The sequence below is a fragment of the Aulonocara stuartgranti genome (genome assembly GCF_965226115.1).
Source record: "Aulonocara stuartgranti genome assembly, chromosome: 12".
Taxonomy (NCBI): Eukaryota; Metazoa; Chordata; class Actinopteri; order Cichliformes; family Cichlidae; genus Aulonocara; species Aulonocara stuartgranti.
Window position 1 is genome coordinate 1412501 of NC_138948.1, and position 27280 is coordinate 1439780.

Genomic DNA, 27280 nt, shown 5'->3' on the forward strand with positions numbered 1-27280 from the left:
TTCTACCCGGAGACAGCAGTCGCCTCATAAACGTGACGAAACTATTGAGGAAAAAAACACACGTATGTGATTGTTTTGCCCCTGAGCTCCAGGTGTTGTGCTAGACAGTGATCGTGATCACCGTCCGCGGCAGCGCAGCTGCTTAAAGCTGTAGCGTCCAGATTACTTACAGCTACTTCCTGCTACAACGCTCCACACCACCATCTCTCACCTGGAAGTGCAGGGCCGTTACGCCAGGCTGCTCTTTGTTGACTTTAGCTCTGCTTTCAATACGATACTCCCGGACAGACTAATAGATAAACTGCTGGAAATTGGACTTCCTTCCACCACCTGCCGCTGGATCAGAGACTTCCTCTCAGACCGTGTGCAGAGAGTTAGAGTGGGGCCTCATCTTTCCTCAGCCCTCAGCCTCATCACCGGCTCTCCACAAGGCTGTGTACTGAGTCCCCTACTGTACACTCTGTACACACATGACTGTGTTAGTTCCCACCCAGACAACACAGTCATCAAGTTTGCAGATGATACCACTGTGGTGGGGCTCATCTCAGGGGGAGATGAGACTGCATACAGAGCTGAAGTTCAGAGGCTGTCAGATTGGTGTGCAGACAACAACCTGGACCTCAATACCACCAAAACAAAAGAACTGGTAGTTGACTTCAGAAGGAGGAAGTCCGAGCTGCAGCCTGTCAGCATCAACGGGGAGTGCGTGGAAAGGGTCTCCAGTTTCAAGTTTCTGGGTGTGCACATAGACACAGACCTCCAATGGAGCTCTAACACCTCTGCGGTCTTAAAGAAGGCCCAACAGCGTCTCCACTTTCTGAGAATCCTCAGAAAAATGGACCTGAAGAAGGAGCTGCTGACCGTCTTCTACCGCTGCTCCATTGAAAGTGTGCTGACATATTGCATCGGTGTGTGGTTCTCCAGCTGCACCACAGCACACAGAAAGGCACTCCAGAGGGTCATCAACATGGCCCAAAAAATCATTGGACATCCTCTTCCCTCCCTGAAGGACCTGTACAGCACTCGCTGTCTCAAGAGGGCACACAGCATCCTACGGGACTGCACACACCCAGGACACCGGGTGTTTAAGCTGCTGCCGTCTGGCAGGAGGTTCAGGCTGCTGAGGTCCCGAACAAATAGACTCAAGGACAGCTTTTACAACAGGGCAATAGCCCTGATCAATGTAAATAGCTGACCTGACTGGATACCTCCCTGGACTTTTTAGGGGGAGGTAACAATGTTTAAAACGATAACAATAATATTTATATTTATAACAAGGTGCAATAATAATTAATGTGCAATAATAACAGTGTGCAATACACATACACTTATTCTTCTTTTTTATACTAAGTTAATATACTGTGTTGTGTTGTTTGTTACGTTGTGATGTGTCATATCGTGTCGTGTTGTGTTATATGTAGTGCCGACGTAGGACAGTTTTTCCAATTTCATTGTACTACTGTACTATGTATGACTGTGCAATGACAATAAAGAGTTATCTTATCTTATCTTATCTATCTTCCTGCAGCTGATATAAGATGCTGTAAGCTGAACACAGCTTCAACCGTCTGTTTGTTGAAAAATAGTAACGCGACCACATTTTCTTGTTAGTAACGGTAACGGCGTTGTAACGACAGGAATAGTAATTAGCTAGATTAGTAGTTACTGAAAAAAATAACGGCGTTAGTAACGCTGTTACTTGTAACACTGTTATTCCCATCACTGCCAGTTACATATCCATAATATCAACGTCCAGTGTCATGGCACTTGTTCATCATGTGATCCATTCAGGCTGAAGCTCCGTCCTTCATTTTTGAGGCGTTCACAGCGTGTTTGCTGAGGATAGTACCGTCCGTGCCGCCACCAACCTCCACATGCTCCATCTTTGTGATATTAATGTGTTTGTTTGACCACACTGCCACGTTCTAGTGCAATGTGTGTTTGTCCCTCTGTGTCGTCTTGCAGGTTCCTGGTAGGCAGAGTCAGTGACGGTGAGCACCTGTCCAGCCTCCCTGTGTCAGTCTCTGCCCTCTCTCTGTTTATGCAGCACATCAATTACAGTTAATTATGATTAATTTTTCCTTCTTTATATTTAACACATTTGTATATTTTTGTTAAAGTGCGTGTCGCCCATTATTTGGACCTGACTGAGCTCCCTGTACAGACGACCTGAGACAGTCTTAGTGTGTCAATAATCTGCTGTTGTGTTTGTTCTGTTCTCAGCTATTTTCTTATGTATAAAGGGACAGACATTGGAAACTCGTCTGATATAAATCACGTTTCCTTGCGCAGACTCATGTTTCACACTTTTGAACAGCGCTGGCCTCTCCGGCTCCCTCTTTTGTTTCGTTCATGCAGTTTGTTTGGCTTCATGTCACCACCTGCAGCGTCAGGAAGCTCTCAGTTTTGTTCAGAGCAGCAGGTCTGAGAGGAAACGCCATTCAGTACGAACAAGGCGATCCCGCTCACAGGGGCTCAAACACTGGTGCGTGACCCTGAGGGGGTCACAGACGTCTCTGGTTGTGTTCTAGAGTGTGTATCACCCTGCTCATCTGCTAATAATGCTAATACAGAATACTGAATATCACTTAAATATTAAATATTTATTTAAACTACAATAGTTAAATCAAAGAGGTTTTATATAAAGTCTGTCATCAATGACTTTGTTTTAGACTAAAAACTGAATTAGTTTGATTTGTATCCGAAACACGCTGCACAGGTCAGGTCAGATTATATTTAAACTTTACATTTGGGATACTGGGGGACGTACTTGTACCTAAACCTTTCAGGTTAAGTAGAAAGTGGGCGTATTTTGCTCATTTCACGTCCGCTGTTCTTCTAAATGTGTTCTGGAGATGACTAAAGTGGCTTTCCATGAATAACAGTTCAAAGTAATCCTTTATCTGAGCTTTCATGGAGCTGTCTGAAATAAGCTGCTTTAGCTTCTGTCTCTTTAACACCTCACTCACAATTTAAGCCCCCTGTCTTCTGATTGGATGACTTCAGGAAGCCTGCTGAGGGGCAGTACTCTGCACTGATGAGCTGTGCGGCCTACACCTGTGAGATGTGATGATGTGATTATTTTTTAAGAGTCCATCAAAATTTCCGAACATTATTTCATGTCCCTGAACACGGCGTTTCACCCGCATGTACTGATTCACGCCCATGTAGCCACGCCTCTTATAAAACAAAAGTTCAAATTTGGAGTTGGGAGGTGTTGGTGATGTCATCGCGTGTGTGAGAGACGTTTTTTATTTCTCGTTTTTCAAATACATTTAAACGGTGTCACTTGGTTAATGTTAGTAAGACTTTAGTTCGGGTTAAAACGCGACGCCTTTTGAAGCTTTGTCCCCTTCTTAGTTGCCGTGGTAACGCCTCTCTATTGGACAGACAGTAAACATAGTTCCCACTAAAACACATCGCTTACAAATCTGTAACATTCACGGACATTAACGATACACGTCAGACTTCTTTACTCAGCCAGAGGTGTCGCCCCCTGCTGGACATTAGAACAAATGCAGGTTTAAGCTCTTCAGTCAGAAAACACACAGTGAACACATGCTGGCATTTATGAGCAGAACACTTTAGAGTAAATGTCCTCAGCAGTTAAAGTAAACAACCTACTCTTATAACACATTTATAGAAATATCCCATGATGCACCCAGATTTGATTGGGCTGGTCATGTGATGTTTAACAATGACATCAGAAAATGTGTGATGAGCTTTGCTTTTTTATTTTCTTACTCCATGAGACCTCTGGAGGTCAGAGGTCATGGAGTCCAGGTGATGACCTGGATGGCGGTCTGAGTGGCCCGCCGGATGTCCTGGTCCGCCCCCGCAGCCTCAGCCTTCTTCTCCAGCAGGGGGAGCTGCTCCAGGAGGAGGCGGCGGCCGTTAGGAGCCTCAGCCAATGAGGTGAGCGCACGAAGGACGTACATGATGAGGGCCTTCCTCCTCTTCTTCATCTCCTCCTCGTCATCGTCCCCGTGCTTCTCAGACAGCAGGCCGAGGAGGACGGGGAGGACGTCCAGGTCCAGGCACCGCTGCTTACCTGCAGTCACAGATACTTCTGTGTTTGAAACATGGAACTAAACTGAAGCTGGGTCGATACCTTCAGACTGATCGTGGATGTAAAAACCGATTTTACTTAAACTGATCCTGATTCAAAGTTTGGAGTTTCTGAGTTGAGGGTTGTGGAAGCCGGTGTGCGTTTGTACCTGTGGTGATGATGACGGTGTTCATGATGACTCCTGCAGCGTTGGCTTGAACCTCCACGTCTTTGTCCCGTAGAAGACCGACGAGGACAGGAAGGACCTCGGCATCCTCGCAGACCTGTCGCTTCCCGTCCATGGGAACGCTGTAACCAGCAAACAGTCGGTTAAACCAGCGCACGGCGAGGAAACAAAAGCACAGCCTGGATCAGAGCGAGCTGATCTACCTGAGTGCCATCATTGCTGCGGCCGCCTCTCGGCGGATGATCGAGGATCGGTGGGACAGTTTGCGTCCCAGCAGCGAGACGCCATCGGAGGCCAACCCCGGCAGGGCGTCCAGCCTGGAGCAGTGGGTGAGGGTGGAGAGGAGCAGCAACTGCACCTCCTCATCTTCCTCCTTTGTGAGTTTCAGCATCAGTTTAGGCACCAGAGAAAGGAGAGCCTCTGCTCCTGCAGGGCGGCATGGAAAACCCACAATTAAGCCCTGAACTGTCCTCATGAACGCCCACAGACGTACGAGTGCTGCAGCATGTGACCTGCTGCCCTGAGGACACGCCCCCTGACCCCTCAAACATCATCTTAGTCCTCAATCATTAAACTCCAGGTTTGAGTTCAGGGTTAGGGTTAGGTTGATGCTGAGAATCCGAGCTTACCTGCAGGCAGCAGAGCGAGGCGGCTCAGCACTCGGTGGACGTTCCTCCTGCAGGAGAACGAGGAGTCGTCCAACAGCTGACAGAGAGGAGGGAGCAGGGAGGAGGCGAGGACGGCCTGCCTGCAGGAGGAGGCGACAGGACACACACATGAACCCTGAACAGCTTTAAAGCTCCTGAACTTTCAGAAAGATTCAAAAAATGACACAAACGGATCCCAACAAATATCCTAAATTTATAAAAGAAACTCTGCTAGTTAATGTTCCACAGGCAGACGCAACTCTCATGATTTAGCTCTTATGTGATGCTTTATTTATCGTAATAATTTTAAAAAAGGTAAATTCTTTGTTTTTAATAGGTTATTAAATAAAATTGAAAAGTTATTTCACAGCGTTAATAAAAAAAAGTATTTTGTGTAATTTGGTGGTTTATTTATTGTCAAATAATTTAAAAAAGTTGTTCATTTGTGTCTGACATTTATTTCAATGTCATGTTTAAAAGCTCCATAACACAAATAGAGCCAAGCTTCAGCTTCACCTGGACCTCACAGCTGGGACACAGCGCCACCTGCTGGTGGGGCCGCAGCACAGCAGAAACTGAGAGCCCAGCAGTTCAGATTTTCTCTTCATCGTTCTTTCATTCTGCTCACACGTCGCATCCTGTTTTCCAGAACAGCCGTTTGTCAACTTTTCAGGCTCAACATTTTCTCTCCTGTCTGAAAAACTCCAAAACAAGATTCTGTTTGCTTCTTCGTGATGAACTCGAGTGTTTGAGCGGATCTTTGGTCTGTGATCGACTCCAAACACGTTTGTCTTAAAGACACGAGAAGCTTTATTTACTAGTTTTGGTAGTTTTTGGTTGTCATTTTTGTGTATCTGTTGTTTTGCATTATGTGGTTGTTTGATCTGTTTGCCTCTTTATTGCAATTGTGAGTGTTTTGCTTTCCTGCTTTTCCGTTTTAAACAGAATGACCCGATGACCCCGTCTTCCTCCCGGTGCCGTGCCTGTTTGTCTCGGTGCACGTACCTGCCGATGCTGTGTGAGGTCAGCAGGTGAAGAAGCTCACAGGTTTTTGCTCTGACTGATGGATCTTCATCCCTGAACAAAACCTTCAGCTGCTTCAGATAACCTGCAGAAGAAGAACCAGTTTGTACTTTTCCCAACTTTCCTCCATTTTAGTCACAGCAGACTTCAGAGTGGGCCGGTGCCACCCCAAGTCCCACCTTCAAACACGCCAATAACAGCTAGTGAAACACCTGAAGTCCTCAGGTTATGTTTTATAGTTTTCAAAAGCAGGGATGTCCAGCACAGTGTCACGGCTCCTCCCTTCTCTCCCTGATTTCCCCTGAACTGCACACCTGTCCTCCCTGTGCAGAGGGCGGACCTTACGGTGACCCTCTGAGCTCTTACCTCCGGTAACAGCCTGGTACAGTCGCTCCGGCTCGTGCACCAGGTCGCAGAGTGACGTCAGAGCCCGGAGCCTCGCCGCAGCCCCGGCCCGCTGCAGCTCCCCGAACAGCTGCGGCACGGCCCGCCGCCCGAAGGCCACCGGAGCCCGGGTCGGGTCCGTGAGCGCCCCGGCCATCCGGGACGAAGCTCCGCGTAGAGGTGAGAGAGGGGGCAGGTTAATCGATCAGGAGCACACCGGGTCCGCTGGTCAGCCGATCAACACTCACCTGTTGCCTAGTAACCGCATATAAACATCAGGCCACTGTGGTGATGCGTTTCAGGCCTGTAGGACTTATGGAAACCTCAGTTTTCAGTTTTATATGTCATATGCAAGTTAGCACAGGGTCAACATTGCAATGAAATGTGTTTGACGAGCAGTAGGAGAAAATATAATAAAATAATAAAGAAAATAGAAAAATAGTAAGGAGCAAAATATTAGAGAGACGTGGCAAAAGAGAAGAGATGACTAAATATATATTTATCTATAAATATAAATATATGTACACTAGTGATTAAATAAGAAAATCTTGAAAAGAAATATGACGGGTGGCTGTGGTCCTTGGTGACCTCCTGACTGGTCCTGTTATTCCGTGATCGTTTGTTTAAATCGAATAGAAACACAATCATCAAATCAAACAATCGCAAAAAATAAAGCGGAAGCGACACCCGAAGGAGCTGCTGCCACGGAAACCATCCAGTGAGGGTCCCGGTGTAGCTTCTGTGCTGTTTGGTCTAAGGAGCTTGGAAAGAAAAGCGTCTGGACTTCTTTAAGTTGCTTGAAGACGTTTCACCTCTCATCCGAGAAGCTTCTTCAGTTCTAAGGTCAAATGGTGGAGAGTCCCAGATATAAACCTAGTGGGAGTTTCCCCCCACAGAGGGACAAAAGGACCCCTGATGATCCTCTAATCGCCTGAGCCAAGGTGTGAAACTGGGTGTGGGTCCCAATCAGCCAGAGTTTCGGGTGTGTTCATTGTGAAACCTGGCCCCACCTTATCATGCGAATTCCTGAGGTCAGATGGCCCAGGATGTGAGTGGGCGTTAAGGCGTCTGGGAAGGATCTCAAAACTGGATTATAGATGGCAGAGAGTTGGTGTCGTAAGCCCCGCCTCTGTTCAAAGATGGTCACTCACAGTGGACATAGATGCTTCTTTCACTCCTCTTTCAAACCATCTGTCCTCTCTGTCCAAAATGTGAACATTGGCATCCTCGAAAGAGTGACCTTTGACCTTTAGATGCAGATGGACTGCTGAGTCTTGTCCTGTGGAGGTGGCTCTTCTGTGTTGTGCCATGCACTTGTGAAGTGGCTGTTTGGTCTCTCCGATGCAGAGGTCTGAGCATTCCTCGCTGCACTGTACAGCATACACCACATTGTTAAGTCTGTGTTTTGGGGTTTTGTCTTTGTGATGAACCAGTTTGTGTCTGAGTGTGTTGCTGGGTCTGAAGTGTCAGAATCAGAATACTTTACTGATCCATGGGGGAAATTATTTTTTGTTACAGTGCTCCATTATAAACAAACATTAACAAGACAGACAATACGCTAACTAAGAATAGCACCATATATATGCATAAAAGCCACTTATTAATAAATAGCTGAAAAAGAAACATGTAGCTGTTGCAGTAACCAGTGTGTTAAGTGGATGCGTTGTACAGGGAGATGGCCACAGGCAGGAATGATTTCCTGTGTCGTTCAGTGGTGCATCATGGGTAATCTCAGTCTCTCACTGAACGAGCTCCTGTGACTGACCAACATGTCATGGAGTGGGTGGGAGGTGTTATCCAACATTGTCTTTATCTTGGACAGCATCCGCCTCTCCGACACCACCTTGAGGGAGTCCAGCTCCATCCCCACAACATTTCTGGCCTTACGGATCAGTTTATTAAGTCTGTTGGCATCTGCGACCCTCAGCCTGCTCCCCCAGCATGCAACAGCATAGAGGATCGCACTGGCCACAACAGACTCATAGAAAATCCTCAGCATTTTCTGGCAGATGTTGAAGGACCTCAGTCGCCTCAAAAAATAGAGACGACTCTGGCCCTTCCTGTAAAGTGCTGTGGTGTTTTTAGCCCAGTCCAGTTTATTGTCAATGTGTACTCCAAGGTATTTATAGTCCTCCACAATGTCAACACTGACCCCCTGGATTGAAACAGGGGTCAAGTGTTTCCTGGTCTTCCTGAAGTCCACGATCAGTTCCTTGGTCTTTGCCACGTTGAGCTGCAGATGATTCTGCTCACACCACGTGACAAAGGAGTCGACCACAGCCCGGTACTCTGTCTCATCATCCCTGCTGATGCATCCAACCACCGCAGAGTCATCAGAAAACTTCTGAAGATGGAGGTCTCTGGGACGTGGCGTCTTTGGTACGACGAGGCATGATGTCTTCCACATCACTGGGACCCTCTGCAGACTCAGACTCAGCATAAACAGTTTATGAAAGAAGTACACTGGGATGTCATGCTTGGAGAAAACGCTCCTGAGTTTCTCTGATACACCGGCTACATACAACGTTGTTGCATCTGTCCTTCTTATCCTCCCTCGCTGGTGTCTGATCTTCTTTTCGGTGCATCTTTGCTGACTTTAAGAACGCCCAATTACGATAACCATGTTTTCAGTGCTTCCTTTACATGTGTGTGTTCCTTCTTTTCCCCTTCAGGCTTAGAGGGAACATGTTCTGCCCGGTGGTGTAGGGTCTTCAAGCAACCCAAAGAAGTCCAGACGCTTTTCTTTCCAAGCTCCTTAGACTATGATGACCTGGATGACTGAGAACCTTCACAGACAAACGTCTGTGCTGTTAATGCTGGACGAGGTTTGGACTCTGGACCCTCATTCACACAAGTGCGCTCTTCTATGCTTTGAGTGGTTACCAGTTAACATTCACCTCACAGTGTGACACACCTCTGTATCGGCCGTCCGCTGGGACTGAACCAGCTGATGTCAGCTGGGGTCACGACCTCCATCCTCCTCATGTGTTCAACTCTTCTCCTGTGACATTTCTCATTATTAAACATAACCTCTCTCTGCTTTGGTTTCTTTGCATGTGTCGACCGGATGAGTTGTTACAGAAAGAGAATTTCATTGCAACATCACTTTTACAAACATATTTAGAAAACCGGTAACGTGTTCAAGTCTTATTTTACCCGCTGTGAGCTGCAGAGACTGAGAAAGTGCTAAGACAGTCAAAACTAATCCACCCTGTGAGAAAAGAGCCCACTGAACACAAATCAGCGTGATGAGAACTACTGATGATGAAAGGAAGCATCTTTATCTGAGGACTTTATTTTAGTCTGAGCCCAGTCCCATCTGCTAACATGGAGGAGGCGGGTTCATGACCTATACTGCAGTCAGACACCAGCGGGCGATAGAGACGTCTGGGCTTCATTTTTTGGGAGCTATTAGGTCGTCCATGTTTTCTACAGTCATTGGTCAAACCTGTGGGAAAAAAAGAACTTAGGTTCTCTTAAACCTGAAAAACACGTATTGAAATTACTGGAGAACATCAGAACGCGGCGATGCTGACGTCACTGTTGGATTCGTTCTGAGGTCGACACACGAAGGCAACAAAAAAAAGGAGAGAAAATGAAACGTTTATTGTGTGAAGCTGTTGGACGAGGTGAACGGAGCCCTCAGTTCAAACATAAATGAAACATGAGAACATGAAAAACATTCAGGTTTTCATTTTGGAAGCAGAATAAGAAAAACAAAAACCCGCCTCCATCCGATTCTCATCCAATCAAATCAATAACCAACAAAAAAACATTTAAAGACAAACCAAAATCATTTTGTGTCTATTTCTTCTTCTTCTTGCTCTTCTTCCCTCCCTCTCCCTGCTGAGAGCTGGTGTCGCCTCCTCCGCTCTTCTGGGTCCGAGTCTTGAGTTTGGGGATCATCTCTGCGACGTAGATCATCACGTCTTTACCTGCAATCACCACAAACGGCACACCTTTACCTCGGCTAATGTCGTCTACGTGCAGCAGTGTCCTTTCAAAATAAAAGCACTCACGTGAGCTGAACTTCTCCTGACACGGGCTGCCGTCCGCCTGCTTAATCTGAACTCTGACCCGACCTTTGAACTGGCCGTCCCTGTTCCACTCCCGGGGGTGGATTTTGTTCTGGAAGAGACACACAGAGTCCGACCACGCTGTGTTTTACAGAGAGTGTGTGTGTGTGTGTGTGTGTGTGTGTGTGTGTGTTCTCAGGTGTTACCTCCATGTAGACGTTCATCCCTGCAGCCGCCAGCACGTCTCTGATCTCAGTGCAGGACGGATTCTCCACCGCCTGCAGACACAGCAGCACGTTCACACTCAGCACGCCACTTCCTGTCTATTTTACTTTAGTACATTTGAGCGAGCAGCAGATGTCCTGATGCCCGATCAGTCATCCAGGTAAAGAAATCCCAAAAGGTTGATTCTGTTCATCTGGATGTTTTCAGTGGGAGAAACGTATCATGATGATTAACAGCTGCTGATCAATGACCCTGATCTTTGATCAATGGTCATGAGAATTTGCATATCATTGATGATAAGCTGACCTCCAGCCCACTGCTCATGGACAGAATCAACCTTTTCACAGTGAAACTTTTTGTTTCAGGGTTTTTTTCTCCATCTGGTCTTTTTTTTTTTTTTTAATCCAAGAGTTTCTTCACTTTTATCTCGCGTTTCAGTCGACTGTAAAATGCTTTAAAAGAAGATGAGTTAAGTTCAAAGATCACAGCTCAGGTTTCAGAGGTAACATCAAACACGATCATTCAGGCTTATCAGAGGCTGTTTCCATGTTATGCTACAAACACTTGTGCCTCATGATTTTTACTTATTTAAAAAAACGAATCTTCCAGCAGTCGTGCGTCTCCTGTAGATGCACAGCACGAGCTCTAATGATCTTTATGCCGTTTTCATCTACAAAAGCATGTCACACAGGCTGCGAGCGTACGTAGTCATCAAACACATGAACGTTAAACCGTCACCTTCTCCACGGAGATCCTTCGTCCTTCAGCCAGCGTCTTCTTACTGTTGATGTAGATGGGATAGAGGCAGACGAACCTGAAACAGACGACACAGCGACTCAGTGACTGACGGCCGTCCTCATGCATGAAGCCGAGCGCGCTAAGTAAGAACTCCTTATCCAATAATCGCTCGGCTGGAATCACTCACCAAATGGTAAAAATGGTAAATGGCCTGCATTTGTACAGCGCTTTACTCAGTCTGTAAGGACCCCAAAGCACTTCACACTACATCCAGTCATCCACACATTCACACACTGGCAATGGCAGCTACGTTGTAGCCACAGCTGGCCTGGGGCGCACTGACAGAGGCGAGCTGTCAGTGCGCCCTGCCTCTGTCAGGTCTTTCAGATCCTGTTGATCCACTGTAGAGTTTTTTAGGCCTCACACTTCTTCTTCTGTACAGTTTTTCATTAGACTTCTAAATAAACGCTCCACACCACGCTGAGATATGCCACGTTATCAGCTCTTTGGGAATCAGCGTGTTGGATCAAAAATACTATTTTATGTCAAAATGTGATGTTTTTGGCATTTTTCACAGACTCGACTAAAGAAACGGTCTGCTATGTGTCGGCACGGCGCGGGTTCATGCCTTCAGCTGGGAGCTGTTTTTAACGTTTCAGTGATTCGTAGGTCAGAGTTCAGAGGCTTCATCAAAACAAAGATAACAAACACACACTATAAAAACGGTCAGGAACAAGGACTGGGCTAAAAATGAGGGAAGACAATGGAGGCCTTCTGGAGAACTGTTGCTCAAGAGCACTTTAAAAGTTACAAGAACGTCTGTCTGCTTGTAAACAAAACAAAGACATGAGACCTTTGTCTTCCAGTTTGGTTTCTCCGCTCTTCACTCAGATCTCTGTGGTACCAGCTCCTCTGACTGAGGAGGGAAACATCCTGTAAGCTCCACAGATCTGATCAAACTCTCCGAACCGGAACGTTCAGCAAACTTTCTGCACATTAATGTGACTCTGACACATTTCGTCCCTTTAGCTTTAAAAATAAGGCGGTCTGTAAACATCAAGCTTAAGCTTCTAATCACACGTCATGCTTAAGGATGAGGACCACAGGCCAAACTTCATGTAGAAAATGCGCAATTTAACTTTCCCTCTGTTCCCCGTGACTTTACACACAGCTCAGTACAAAACGATTTAAATATCGGTATGAAAGACATTTCACTAAAAGTCCTTTAAAAACTCAGTGTCAGCTTATCCTAATGTCCTCGTTTCACCGGCGTTTCATCGTCGAGGTTCGGCTCTGAAGTGAACATTTAAACCCTTAAAACAACCCTTTTCCGTGGAGCTTCAGTTAAAAGCTGCGGGACTGTATGCCGAACTGAAGATCAGCCTCCCAGGATCCACATGAGTGCTTCAACATCTTAAAATAAGCACGTGTCGTTTGTAGGTGCATTTGTTTCCTTAAATGTTTAAAATTCTCTACAAGACTCTGCACGAGAAACCGGCTAGCTCTGTTAGCTGTAGCTTAGCCAGGGTCCTGGACTTACCGCTCTTTATCCGCGGGGTTCTGGGTGAGATGAGCCATGGCTGTCGCTGCTCGGGGACTAAACGCACCGTCTGATCCGAGCCTCTCAGTAATGGACACTAATATGTTTGTAGTATCACCTCACATACACACAGGCTACCGTAAGGATAACGCAGCCATACGGCCACACTGTTGACAACAGCCGCTTCTCTTCTTCGGCTTCTGTATTTAGGCAGAATACACACAGCGCTGGGATGTTGCTGCCCTCTACTGTTTGTTTGTCAGTTCCGTTTTGACATGAATATGAAACCTGTCAGTGAAGAAAGAAGCCGTAGACTCTAAGGCTTATGTCACATGTGAGCTGTAGCCTCAGCTTCTTGTTGTTAGCTGACAGGTGTGGCCCACAGTGTGGTCTTCTGCTGCTGTAGCCATTCTGCTTCATGGTCTGATGTGTTGTGCTTTCAGAGATGCGCATCTGCATAACTTGTGTATAACAAGCGGTTGTTTGAGTTACTGTTGCCTTCCTATCACCTGTCTCGAGTTCATTCTACGAGCCAGTTTCACCCAGTTTCACCCACTGCTCCTCACTGGATGTTTCCTGTCTCAGGCCGCTCTCTGTAAACCACAGCAGGGAAAAGTCCAGCAGTGTCTGAAATACTCGGCCCGTATCAAGAGCCTCGTCCAGTCATCCTCCTGATGCTCAGTTTGACTCTAACAGGCTGTTCTGACCATGTCGACATGCTTTAACGTTGCTGATTCATTACAGGCTGATTAAATGATATTTGCATTAACGAGCAGTTGAACAGATGTACCTAATAAAGTGGCTGTTGAATCCATGTAACTGTTCAGCACTTTGTTTGAAAGTGCTTTATAAATGAAGTTATTATTATTATTATTGTTGTTAAAGCAATGCAGAAAAACTGTAAATGAATGTGCTGACAGCCTCCTACACTCCTTTATGGCTGAAGAATTGTAAAATATTATCACATTTACAGCTACATAAACATTTATTATTAGCCAGCCATTCCTTTAAGCAATAAAACACAATGAAAACACCTCAGTGGACGTAAAAGTGCTGCAAGTAAACATAATTCCTCTGAGGACAAATATTCCCCCTCAGTATTATTGTTGTGTTTGTTTCAGGCTGGGGTTGTTTAATTACTTTTTAAATACTTTACATGTCCAGGACCATATTTTATAAATCATGTTGCAGATGTTGTCCTGTGAGAACAGCTGCTGATGAACATCAGGGAACAGTTCCCCCTGCCTGGGATAGGTTTACTGGGTTAACGTGTGCTGCAGCGGCCAGGACTGTCTCAGGCTGGAGTTGCCCGGGTGAGAGGCAGTGTGCTGGGCTGAGTGTCCCCTCAGCTTGCTGCTCTGTACGAGAGAGTGTGTTCCCTGCGCCTTCTGGTTAGGGAACAGGTCCTGACTGTTGCCTGTGCTTCTGCACCGAGCAACAGTCAGAGTCTTGGAGTCCGTGGGTAGGATGGTTGAGGGCGCTCCACCCGGGGACTCTGTCATCTTGGATGTGCTTGCTCATTGGACGTCATATGATTGTATCATTGTAGGGTCTACTTTACAGTATAAAGCACCTTGAGGGGACTGTTGTTGTGATTTGGTGCTGTCTAAATAAAGCTGAATTGAATTAAATTACTATGTGATTTTCTACATTTCACAATGGACTAAGAAAAAAAATCCCATTCACTTGACATTAATATTAAAATAATACATAATACAACTGCGGCCTGTCCAGGCTGTGCCCCGCCTCTCGCCCTAAGACGGCTGGGATAGGCTCCAGTGACCCCGCGACCCTGAAAAGGATAAGTGGAAGTGAATAGATGGATGGATCAGAGTGGTTGTTACACTTAACATCACCATACAGCACAAATCAGTGACAGTAAATGTTTATTGTTCAACTATTACAAAATATATGTGTCTATAGCATTAAAAATCAATTTTAGTGGTGTGGGGAGATGAGTCCACATTACAAAACAGCTCACACTCTCCACCTCTGAATAAGCTCAGAAATTTGCAGCCGTTACAGTAAATAAAAGCAATAAAAGACGATCAGTGTTATGTCAGGTACATGTTTGGTAAGAACTCGACTAGCTTGTTCAAGCTGTGAAATTCACACAGTGTCTAATGATCCACGGTGGTAAATCCCAACGACACCAAGTGCAGTTCTTTTCTTTGGTATTTGGCACGTTTGTCCACAGTTTGTCGACTTTGTGTAATTTAAAGATGTTTGAAGCTGAACGACTCCTCGGTTACTCTGGGTAACTGAACCAGACACATTCAGGATCTATGATTACAGGAACTTTCCTTTAGTTTGCAGTTGATTAATAAACGTGACAGATTTAGACTTTAGAAAGCAAGAATACTCATGATTAGCTCAACATTTAGAGTAACTAGCAAAGTGAGTATAATTATAAGTATAAAAAGAACTTATTTGTGAAATCACATGTTTAAAGAATGTGTGACCTGCAGCAGCAGCAGCAGCAGCAGCAGCAGCAGCAGCGGTCTACATTACTGTTGGTGCTGACTCTGCTTCAACATTAGTTTCATCTTCTTTTTGTCTTTTTTGTTTTTGTGCTTTTCTGATTAATTTTCGAGACCCTTGTAAAGCAAAAGCCAAGTGGAAGACAAGAAGAGTGATGCAGATAGCCGGGGTTATGATCAATGACCAAAGTGATTCCTTCTTTCTATACTGGCACTCTTGCAGCAGCATGTCCACCGACGCCTCCACCTCCCTGAACACCAGCACCAAATGGCCACATTCATCATCATCACTAATCCAGCCTCGCAGTGCAATCCTTACAGTTGATTGATCGAATCCAAAGAAGGTCAGCAGGACTCGGTCAGATAATAGTTGGCAGTCAAACTCTGGACTTGAATTTGAGCTCAGGTACAAAACATCTGTGGCGTTGTCTGTCGCACAGTTGTCTATGGTGACTGAGCCGTTGCTGAAAGTGAACATGTAAATGTCATTTCCATCACCTCCAACCAGATAATCTCCACCGGTGGACACCAAGATGTCGTTACCATCTGAGCCTTTGAGAAGAGAACTTTCATAACCAGACACTAAGATGTCCGAATAGATGGTGCCGACCACAGTTTCCACATCCTTCAACACGTCGCCCTCAGCGTCAGCATGGTGGCCTTGGCCCGTCAGCAGGTTAACATAAACCCCTTCACCCTTCTCATGATCACCCCGATAGAGAACCGAGTCTCTGCCTGGACCTCCGTCCACCAGATCAGCTCCTGGTCCAGGAAGGAAGACGTCCCGGCCAGAGTTTCCCATCAGTGTGTCATTCCCATCTTCACCATAAAGAGTGTCGTCTCCTCTCCCACCAATCAGGATGTCAGCTCCATTTCCTCCTACCAGCGTGTCATCTCCATCACCTCCATCCAAGGCGTCGTCCTTCCACCCACCAATCAGAGCGTTGTCTCGGTTGTTGCCTATTATAACATTAGACTGGGAGGGGCAGCCTTGCACTGTGTGAACCTCTGACAGATTTCTCTGAGCGCTGAGGTCCAAACGACAGTCCACCTGAGACTGTGTGAGAGTCACTTTGAAAGCTTCTACCTGATAGAAAGAGTCGTCTTCAGATGAGTTTAGAGACTTGAGTTTGAAATGGACGCCATCAGAGCTCTGAAATTCTAGATGCTGATGTTTTTCACCATTAGCATAATTGCGGAGAATGAATTCTAATCTTTCCTCATTTTTCATGATTCTAACATGAACATCATTTCTTGTTGGTTCCATTGAAACTGTTGAGTCCAGTATGACTCGACTTCCATCAAGGAAATCCATATCTACCAGCACAGTGTCAGTTTTCTGATCTTCTGCAAAGTTATCAATGATTACCATGTTTTCATCCCCATGTTTGATTATGTAAGTGTCTTTGCCTTCCCCTCCTATCATCAGTGCCCCCCCGGTGTGTGGATCCAGTAAATTCTCATTGCTGTTTCCAACCATGATGTCAAATCCTGAGGAGCCGTACATTTCTTTCACTGATTCAACATCATTCATAATCATCACTTTCCCCCAGTGCATGCAGTTGCCTCTATCAAAATAAATCCTTGCTTTTTGATGAGAGTATACTATCTTTTTATAAAAATACATGCATAGATTGTCATAGTTTACTGGAAGTAGTTCAGGACTCAGGTTTCTGTAGTTGGTTAAAGGCAGCATTAAATCCTGTCCACAGCTGCTGATGCTGGGCTTCAGTTCAGCTGTTACTCCATCACTGGTCTTGATCTGCAGGTGCTGATAATTCTTTGATTTAAACCAGTTCTGTAAAATAACAGTTCTTCTGCCGTGTACCCGAATGATGATGCTCTGACCTTCACATCTACATGTTATATCCTGATATTGTTCTTTAAGGAAGAGCAGGTCCAAGGTTAGATCTGGTGATAGATTGTTGATGGTTTTCACTCCTTGTCCTGCTGTGATAACGTACCAGTCCTCTCCTCCTCTCCCCTCAATGAAATCATCTCCTAATCCAGGGACAAGAACGTTGTGTTCTTTGTTTCCTTTGATGACATCGTTATAGTTTGACCCGCGGACCTCTGTCACGCTGTCCAAAGCATCATTCTTCTCAAGGTCCACCCTCAGAGGAGACGGGGAGCTGCTGTAGTCAATGCTGAGGCTCTTTATACATGTGGTGATGTTCCTCTGCAGGCAGTCAGCTTTGTTATCCGACACTGTGAAGGTGATCAGATCCTTTGTAATGAACAGTAAGTGTCTGTGTGCTGATGATCTGAACCAGTTCACTACAGTAACATGAAACACTGTGCTGCCATGGTGAGCCTCCAGATGAACATCATCACCTTCTACTCTGACTCCAAACGTATGAAGATTTGCTTCTATGATGGCCAGGTCAGTTTTCTCGTCTCTGGAGTAATTTTCAATGAGCACAAAGGAAAAGTTTCTGCCTTTCACCATGTAAATGTCTTCTCCTTCAGCACCAATCAGACGATCTCGCCCTCCTCCCCCATCTATCAGGTTCCTTTCTCCATTTCCAATGAGTTCATCACCATACTGAGACCCAAAGATGTTTGTAACTGTGTGTAAAAGTGGCTGTGATGCATCAACAACTTCACCTTGTGTCTTGAACATCTTGTTAATCCCTCTGGCCACCAGCTGAACTGAAGAAACCACCGTGGAGGAAATCTCAAATAAGACTCCGTCTCCTGACATCATGTCCATGTGACGATAATCTTCTCCTAAAAACCAGTTTTGTATTCCTACAGTATGACTGCCCTCATACGTCAGCACAGCATCATTTCCTGACTTAGACACAGAAATGTGGCTGTAGTTGACACTGAAATGCAGAGTGTCTTGTGCTCTGTAGGGATCGTAGTTGTTAATGATCGTTTTCCCTCCATTCTCAGGAATGATGTAGGTGTCCCTTCCTCCTGAGCCTTCGACATAACTTCTCTGTGGACCGAGGAAGAATGTGTCATCCCCTGGTTCCCCATGAAGTCTGTAATAGTAGCTCAACATGACTTCAATCATGTGTTCGTCCTGTGATTTCTGAACTGCAAAAAATCGATTAGAGTCTCTGTTTCCCCTGTATGTCCCGTACCTCGAATAGGAAAGAGTTTTATTACCTGAAACCACTGTCACAGATCCAGCTGGTATAAATATAAGTACTTTTTTCTTTAGTGTTTTGTGCTCTAATCCATGTGACTCTCCCAGACCAAGAATTATATCTTTGCTTCCATCTGTGTTAATGCTCCAGCATTGTCTTCTTGGACTCTCATCATGAGAAACAAAATAGTCCATGCAGAGCTCAGACTGACCCTCATCAGCGAGGCAGAAGTTAATACCTCCTCCATTCGAGGAGGAGGCGCCAGCAGCAAAATCAATGGCTGTCGTTCCATCCTGTTGCTTTGTGACTTTATAATATTGGTGATAATCTGAGATCTCTGCAACAAGTCTTCGTCCCTCCTCAATTTCATCATAACGCCAGTCATAAAACACACTAGCCACATGTATAGCAAAGTGCATGATCCCTTTTCCAAAGCCAACAAAAACAGCAGCTATTTTGTCCAAAACTCCAGCGTCTGCTTTGAGGCTCTTCAGTTCATTCTGGATGCCCATATAAACATCATCAATGGCCATCCGCACTACTGATAGAGCCAGATTTATAGGTGCGATGAAAGGTGCCAGTTCAGGCTGAACAAGCTCAACAATATCTAACTCAACCATGCCAAAATCGAACGCAGCATCAATGTATCCCAGAGCATCTCCTCTCTCCAAATCTTGTTCTACATTGTAGATCCCAAATCCAATTCCCACTATTGGTATAACTGTCATAAAACGCTTCATTGCAGGACTCCTCATGATTGCTTTTGCGATTCTTGACTCTGAGGTCAAAGCTTTGCTTGCAATAGCAGATGTTGTCATAGCCGTCACTCCATGAGCCGTCTGCAAAGACCCCACCACACCATCTTTGATGTTTCCCTCTTCAAAGGCACGAGCAGCTCCTTTCAGTCCCAGCATGAGACCCAGAGCTCCAACAGCAGTTCCAGTCCTCTCTACATACTTGTTAACCTGATGGGAGGATGCTGAACTGTGCTGCTCCATCTCATGCACTGATGTCTCAATGTTCTTCCACATCTTTTCACTGTAATGTTGACTCTGTGGTGATAAATCAGCCCTGAACTCCTCGGGCTCAGCACCAGGTCTCTCTGACACGAGCTTACATACAAACTGTCCGTTTTCTATTCGGGCTGTTCCCTCCTGAAGGTGCATTCCTGCCAGAGTTTCACCATATTTGTGCTGTAGTGCAGCATGGACCTCTTCAGCCAACGATGCAGATGCTCTCGAGAAATAAGATTCATGTTTGAAGGTATTTTCTAATTCTGAGGCTGAATTCAGGTCTCGCATTGTGACGTAGCCATCATCGTATCCTCCCAGTGTTCCAGATGTGGAAGGTTTTCTGTGATCTTCAGGTTGTGTAATCTTGGTGTCTTTTTCGAAATCATTGTATTTTTCTTGTAAGTCTGAATCAGCCGTCATTGTTTTGTAGGTGTTTGAAAGTTCAGTCATGTGTTTCACCACATCACTTTCACCATTACCAACGGTTTTCTTCCATTCTTCAAAGAAGTTACCCTCTCGTTCTACAAGTTTAGCAAGGTCACCCATGAGCTGCTTCTCGGTTTTAGGGTTTACATAATTTCTTAATTTGCTGGAATCTTCAGGTGTTGCTGAGCCTGCGAATCCTCGTCTGCTCGGGTCAATCCAACTGCCTCCTCTTGCCATTGGATGATTGTCAAAGAAAAAATCCAGACCTTTCTGTCGGGTATTATCGTTATTGTTTCGAACCAGATCCAGGGCCATAAGAGTCAGAGGGAATGTTCGGAAATTTCTCGCAGATTCAGATATAACTGTTGCAGTGAAATACGTGGTGAACCAGGCCTCCATGGACAGTCTTTCGTAACCTGTCAGATGTCCTTTAAAAACATCTGGGTGCTCTCCAAAAAAAGTTTTTTCTACATATTCAGCATATCTTTGTTTTTGTTGGTTTTTTTCTTCCTCATTCTCTACATTTTTAAAAATGTTTTGTCGCATGTCTGGGTATTTCTCTTTCCCCGCCTGTTCATTAATACATTTCTTAATATCATCAATTACATTATTGTTTCCTATTTGATTGTTGTCAAGCTTTTTTCCAACTGGATACACGTACAGCCTCTGAGGGTCAACTTCATATATCCAGTCATTGATCTTCAGGTATGTAGTCTCTCCTTCTCCATCCTTTGCATAATGACGTATTATCTTTTTTATATCTTCTCCTGATTTGATCTCATAACATTCTTTAAGGAGTTTATTTTTTTCACCTTCATCATCTATCCAAGTAATAGTTGTTTCAGTTTCCCCATTTATAACCTTTGTTTCTCTTTTCCTTATTTCATAATCTCTTATTTCTCCTGGGTTGTTGACACTGATTTTCTCTGGTCTTTTACCCAGATGAAAGATTCCCCAAGACAGTGCCTCGAGTTCATCAATGGCAGATTTCATCTCGTTAACTTTATTTTGGTCAATCTTCTTAAAAACCTCTGGGTTAACAAACCTCTTTGGTTCATCTGGCCAGCTGTTTTCTTTTATAAAAATTTTTGCTGGATTTTTGATGTCCGTGTTTTCTTCTCCACCCAGAAAGTTTCTTTCATTGGTAAAAACAGCCTCTCCTTTACTTCCAGGCTCGTTTCTCATTATTACATCTCCGTTGCGATCAAGTGTTGCCACCACTTTCTTGCTGTTGTCTTTATGTCTCCATTGCAGCCCCTCTGGAGAGATTTCCTGAGTGATTTTCCTTCCTGTGTGTGTGACTTGGATGAGAGCGTCCCTCACATGAAGCTCTGTCTTGATGTTATTTTCATGGAGGTCCCTCAGCAGAGTTTCCATGAATCGTTGGTCTGATCCAACCTCACAGGCCACCACACTCGTTGTTTTGATTTTATCGCTGCCTCTGTTTGTCCTTTCGATGATTTGTGCCACCTCTCCTGAACTGTATCCTGACAGTCTCATTTCTCTTGCGTTGTCTTTTTCACCATGACCTACCAGCACCAGTCTGCTGTCCTCTGACAGAGACACTGGTTCACCGTGGATCAGTTTGGGTCTTTGGTTTTCATCAAGAACATAGACAGAACTAACTGCTGGATGTTTCTCATACAAATATTCAGCAGCTCTTCTGACCACAGGGTCATTTTCCATCATTACGATCTGCTGGTGGTCATACTGTGTGCTGTGATCAGCTGGTCTTTGTGGGATTTTGTAGCTGGAAACGGAGTCAGGTCGATCCATCACCTGGTAAATCTGCTGATTGTTCTGGTTGGTTTCTAAGACTGTTTGGAGGCCGCGGAGCATAAAAACCCGAATGAAGTTCTGGTGGAACTGTGTGGTTGTGTTTCCATCAAGAGAGAAAACTGGAGCTGCTTCCAGAGATGGTTTCAACATCAGCTTTGCAAGTGAAGCTCCATCAAGTCCAGACACAGTTTGTCCATCTTCTGAAACACTTCCAAATATTTTGACCACAGTGTATCTGTCTGCTGCTGGTACACAGGAGTCGTTGAACAGGCAGTCCTTGGTGACTTTCACGGAGTAATGAGGATCCTTGCTATATTCCTGCTGGACTCTGTCACTGGTGGATTCCTCTGTGTCGGTCATGATCAGAAGCTTTTGGTTGTAGCTGTGTGAGATCTCTGAAGCACCCAGCAGCCAGTCTTGTACCTTCTGTTTCTCGATATGTACCAAGAAGGTGTTAAAGTCCTGAAAAATGAAGCAAAGAGTGAAATGAGAGAGAGCTCCAGGATAACTGTTTTGGTCTCAGTTAATTTCTATAAGGTGAAATTTCTGAGCATTTTTTGGCTCTGTGGATATAATGTGAAGAATCTGTTCTGCTGAAGTAAACCTGCAGTTTGAGCCTGACGCTCAGTTGGCCCTGATCAGCTGTTTTGGTCTCATCAGTGAGGACCACCAACAGGTAACATAAGTGACCCCCGTTTATAAGAAAATGTACACAACACACACACCAGGCTAGTTATAGTTAATTTAAACTAAACTAAGAACTAGATCCTGGATGCATGAAGGAGCGTTTCTGCAGGTCCTTCCTCTCTGCAGCTGTCATACACACACACACACACACACACACACACACACACACACACACACACACACACACACACACACACACACACGCACATACATAGTGTTTCTTATATGCCTTACACATAATAATATAATTATAATTTCAATTTTTCAATGTTATTTATATTTCGCCAAACAGTCGCCTCAGGGCGCTTTATATTGTACAGTAGATCGTACAATAATACATACAGAGAAAAACCCAACAATCATATGACCCCATGATTCAGGGTCACCTGGTCCAGCCCTAACTATGTGCTTTAGCAAAAAGGAAAGTTTGAAGCCTAATCTTGAAAGTAGAGATAGTGTCTGTCTCCTGAATCCAAACTGGAAGCTGGTTCCACAGAAGAGGGGCCTGAAAACTGAAGGCTCTGCCTCCCATTCTACTTTTAAATACTCTAGGAACAACAAGTAGGCCTGCAGAGCGAGAGCGAAGTGCTCTAATAGGGTGATATGGATATTTCTAATTTTAGAGATGTTGCGCAAATGGAAGAACGCAGTCTTACATATGTGTTTAATATGTGTGTTGAAGGACATGTCCTGGTCAAAAATGACTCCAAGGTTCCTCACAGCGTTACTGGAGGCCAAGGTAATGACATCCAGAGGAAGAATGTCACGGCTGGCGGGGTGAGCCGTGTGGTGTAGGAGAAAAAGGACCCAAAATGCAGGCCTGGTGATGAGAGTGATGTTTTATTTACAGAAGTGGAGCGACCGAACAGGCAGTGAGAAAAGACAAATGACTGAAAAAACCTAGACTGGAAAAACTAAATGACAAACCTAAGCATGAAACGTGGGCTGAGAATGCAGAGAGACGTAGTTACACCGAGAAACACAGACGATCCAACGATGAACAGAAGCCAACACACAGTATAAATACACACTAGGTAATGAGGAGATGACATGCAGGGGTGGACACAGCTGACACTAATGGACATGATGAGAAGCAGACCTACAAAGTAAAACCGGAAACACACAGACTGTTTTACAACAAAACGCAGGGACCTGAACAGAGCACAGAGGGGAGACACAGGTAGGGATAATAAACACGACAACCAACCCAAAGAATTAATACAGAATCAGAAGAAACACCAAACACAAGATGAAACCAAAAAGAAACACAAAACACTGGGTCAACGACCCAGGATCATGACAAAGAATCTGGTTAGATACCATATTTCTAAGCTTTTCAGGGCCGAGCACAATAACCTCAGTTTTATTTTCTGAGGTTTGTGTTATTATAGTTTTGCAATTTCTAATTAACATTTCTTTATATTTCACTTTTCTTTTTACAATTTAATTTAGTTTCAGCCAAGTATTTATTTTTAGTCTATATAATTATCAGTATAATAATGCGATTGGAACCCTGACTGATGGACAACAGGTGACTCTAACTAAAAAGCCAGATGGCAGGACTTGATTAAAAAGCAGTAACAGGCAGAGTAAGTTACAGACATGTTGGACTTGCATTCATTTTGATAGGAGCTGATTAAAGCTGCTGGCGGCAAAAATATAGAGCGAGGGTTGTTCGTGTTCCAGCGTGAGAGAGGAAGCAATTTGCCTTCCCGTGAGGCTGGGAATAGGAATGCAGAACACCATCGCCTCCATTTCCTCGCAAGCTTGAGCTGCTTTTTTCCAGACGCTCGTGTCATGTTCATTAACAACATCTCCTTTGAGAATATTCTTCAGGGGAAGTAGAGGATGCTGCTAGGCCTGACCCTGAGGAAGGCTCTGGTGTTCATGCAAGTTTAGTTTTTCCTTTTCAGTCTCATTTGTAGTGTTTTATTGCTGGATGGAAGCTGATTGATTGATCTCTTCTTGGGACCGTGGGCTGCCTCCTCTCAGCCCTTGTTCAAAGTCCCCATTTTAAAATGTCTGCTGTGAAATAAAGTTTCTGATCTTACTATCTGTGACAGTGTTCCCTGTCATGTCACAACTTTGATTATTATACTAATAATTAAATAGACTAAAACTAAACATGTTCAAACTGCCTGAAGCTAAAATAAATTGTATAAAGAAAAGTGAAACATAAAGAAACATTTATTAGAAATTACAAAACTATAATAACACAAACTCAAACATCCCTCGTGTGTTTCTATTAGGAGAAGATAGTGACTGAGCATTCCAGGGTGGATGTAAAAGGGAATGTTTTCCTGTCATCCGACTGGGATGATGACAAAACGTTTCTCCCACTGAAAACGCGACGTCCACATGAACACAGTCGGATTTTTGGGGATTTCCTCACCCGGATGTTAAAGACATTTACTGTCAAACATTTGCTCAGGTTAGAAGATAAACGTGCAGCAGCTACACTAACGTCTGTGATGTTTGTGTGTGAGGAGTGAGGTGGGACATTTTAATGCAAAACTATTCATTCTGTCTTATCCCAAATTCTCAGACAGCTGAAGAAAGTGCAAACAGGAAGAAGTACAACACTCTGCTTCAATGAAGACCGGGTTCAAAACCAGGCCTGACTGAGCCGTGTGCGTGTTGTAATAACTAAGTTAATACTGCTCTGATGTGATGTGTCGATCTGTACGTAAGTGTGCCAAATGCAAACCTCACCAGGTATGAAACACGTCCTCGAGCGAACCCAGCTACCACGATGAGCTGTTTTAATGCTGTTAGTAACTCTTTTTCTTTGTTCATGTTGAATTCACATTTTGTCCCATTTTAGAAGAAGAAAAGATGCAGATACTCAGTGGAAGGAAATGCTGATCTTTATCAGCCCAATCAAGTTCTAGTTTAGATCTAATGACTTTCATCATTAGAAACAATCTCTGTGTTTTCAGCACTGTTTAATCTCTTAAATCTAAATGTGTGTTCATTTTCTGTCTCATGTTTACTGACCTTCTCCTTCGTAATGACATGAGCTGTGACGTTTTCACAGTCCTGAAATCCATCCAGCAAAGTTAGTGGGTTTTCTTCAGTGTCCAGCCTGATGGAAAATTAACATATTAGCATAACTGAAGTGATCTCATAACCCTGTGAAATAAACGAAATGACAAAATATATTTCAAAAACACGGTTCTTGGATCTTATACAACAGTCAGAGGTTCAAACATGGGTTCTTCAAAATGATTCTAGAGCTGAGCTGGAGGGCGTCTATCAGGATGGGCCTGGGACCCCTGTTCTCAGTGGGCTCCTCCCACTCCATCACACCCTCACACATGCAGGGCCTTGGGGGGTGCAGGTGCATCAATGAGGACAGGTATTCCTTCTCTGTCTCCTCCTGGCCACCTGTGTCTGAATTTAATTCCACAACTTAGACATTCTCATTGCTTACACTATCTCTTGGAGAAGCTAAGCCTCCAGTTCCAGGCAGACTAAGATATGGGAAGACAATAGCACACATGGCAGTCCAGAGAGAGCTAGAGAGACAGCAGGAGAGAGAGGGAGAGCAAGGAACAAGAGGGGACTGCTAAAGGAAACTAGATAACCTAAAGACGTCTAAATTACACCAGAGAAACAATACAATCAGGACGCTCATGAGCACAAGGAAACTAACTATAAAAATTAAGCAACTCTGGACCCCCTGCAGAAATCCTACCGGCCCAATAGGTCCACGTCAGACACCATCACTGCTGCCTTCACTATTCCCTCTCCCACCTGGAAAACGAAGACTCATACATCAGGGTACTTTTTGTTGATTACAGCTCCGCATTCAATACTGTCAGCCCACACAAACTCACTCACAAGCTGGCAGCACTCGGCCTGCAGCTCACCCTCTGTGACTGGCTACAGGGCTTTTTGACTGGCAGGCCCCAGTCCATCAGGATGGGCAACAGGACTTCAGCCGGCATTATTACAAACACTGGTGTCCCACAAGGCTGTGTCCTCAGCCCCGTCCTCTACACCCTGTACACCCACGACTGTGTCGCCTCCAATAGGGATAACACCATACTGAAGTTCGTGGACCACACTGCAGTGATCGGTCACATCACTGAGGGGACGAGGCGGCTTACAGGAGAGAGGAGGCCGGTCTGGTGTCATCGTGTGAGGACAACACTTGGGCGTCTACATCTCGGAGGACCTCACCTGGACACTGAACACCACACAGCTGGTCAAGAAGGCTCAGCAGCTGCTGCATTTCCTGAGGAGGCTGAGGAAACCTGGTATGTCAGCAGCTTCTACAGCTGCATCGTGGAGGGCACCCTGACCAGCTGCATCACTGCATGGTACGGCAGCACTACTGCGATGGACGGCAAACGCCTGCAGAGAGAACCCTAACAACCACGGAGAAGATCACCAGGACCCCGCTGTCGTCTCTGCAGAGCATCTACAGAGTCCAGAGGAGAGCTGCCTCCATCCTCAAAGACCCCACACACCCCCAACACGCACTGTTCACACTTCTGCTCTCGAGACGAAGGTTCAGAACATCCAGACTCAACAACTCCTTCTTCCCCACTGCAATCAGACTCTTGAACAGCTGACCCATTTTTGAACAGCACTTCTGGTCATCTCACATGTCAAAGCAGTATATTAAGCTCACAGCTCCTTTGTACATAAATCTATTTAATACTTCATTTTTTTGTCTCCATTTATTTATTCATGCTATTTGTATTTTATCTATTTGTACATATTAACCAGCATCTGTGTGTGGACAGCAGAGAAAGAATTTCATTGAACAGAGAAATGCCTTTCTTTGTGCACATGACAATAAACACTTTGAACTTGAACATAAATCCAAATTCAAGATCAAAACAATGATGAGTGACAAGATTCAAAATTCAATCAGCACAAAACACCAGGTCATAGCCCAGAACAAAAACCTCAGCAGCAAAAAAAGAACCAGGATGTGACAGTGGCGACGTGTTGTTTATTCACTTCTTTAAAATACTC

The 27280-nt window shown here is 44.8% G+C and overlaps 3 protein-coding genes across 3 annotated transcripts in view; all 3 read right to left on the bottom strand.

Moving 5' to 3' along the window:
- Positions 1-2739: 2739 nt before the first annotated feature.
- On the bottom strand, positions 2740-6676 carry rsph14 (radial spoke head 14 homolog). Its single transcript, XM_082555991.1, has 6 exons — positions 6272-6676; positions 5888-5990; positions 4865-4983; positions 4439-4661; positions 4218-4357; positions 2740-4051 (listed from the first exon to the last, which is right to left on the bottom strand). Exons 1-6 carry the CDS (start codon positions 6444-6446, stop codon positions 3771-3773), a joined length of 1041 nt encoding a protein of 346 aa, XP_082412117.1. The 5' UTR covers positions 6447-6676; the 3' UTR covers positions 2740-3770.
- A 3197-nt stretch (positions 6677-9873) lies between these two features.
- Positions 9874-13021, bottom strand: srp19 (signal recognition particle 19). Its single transcript, XM_082554695.1, has 5 exons — positions 12809-13021; positions 11269-11344; positions 10512-10583; positions 10309-10417; positions 9874-10224 (listed from the first exon to the last, which is right to left on the bottom strand). Exons 1-5 carry the CDS (start codon positions 12844-12846, stop codon positions 10094-10096), a joined length of 426 nt encoding a protein of 141 aa, XP_082410821.1. The 5' UTR covers positions 12847-13021; the 3' UTR covers positions 9874-10093.
- A 1653-nt stretch (positions 13022-14674) lies between these two features.
- The window catches only part of LOC309719711 (uncharacterized protein), a 31883-nt gene continuing 19277 nt past the window's right edge, over positions 14675-27280 (bottom strand). Inside the window, exons 5-6 of the mRNA XM_082556013.1 lie at positions 25289-25376; positions 14675-22066 (exon numbers count right to left, since the gene is read on the bottom strand). Of these exons, the coding sequence (XP_082412139.1) occupies positions 15311-22066; positions 25289-25376 (6844 nt within the window). The 3' untranslated portion in view covers positions 14675-15310. The remainder of the gene's footprint in view (positions 22067-25288; positions 25377-27280) is intronic.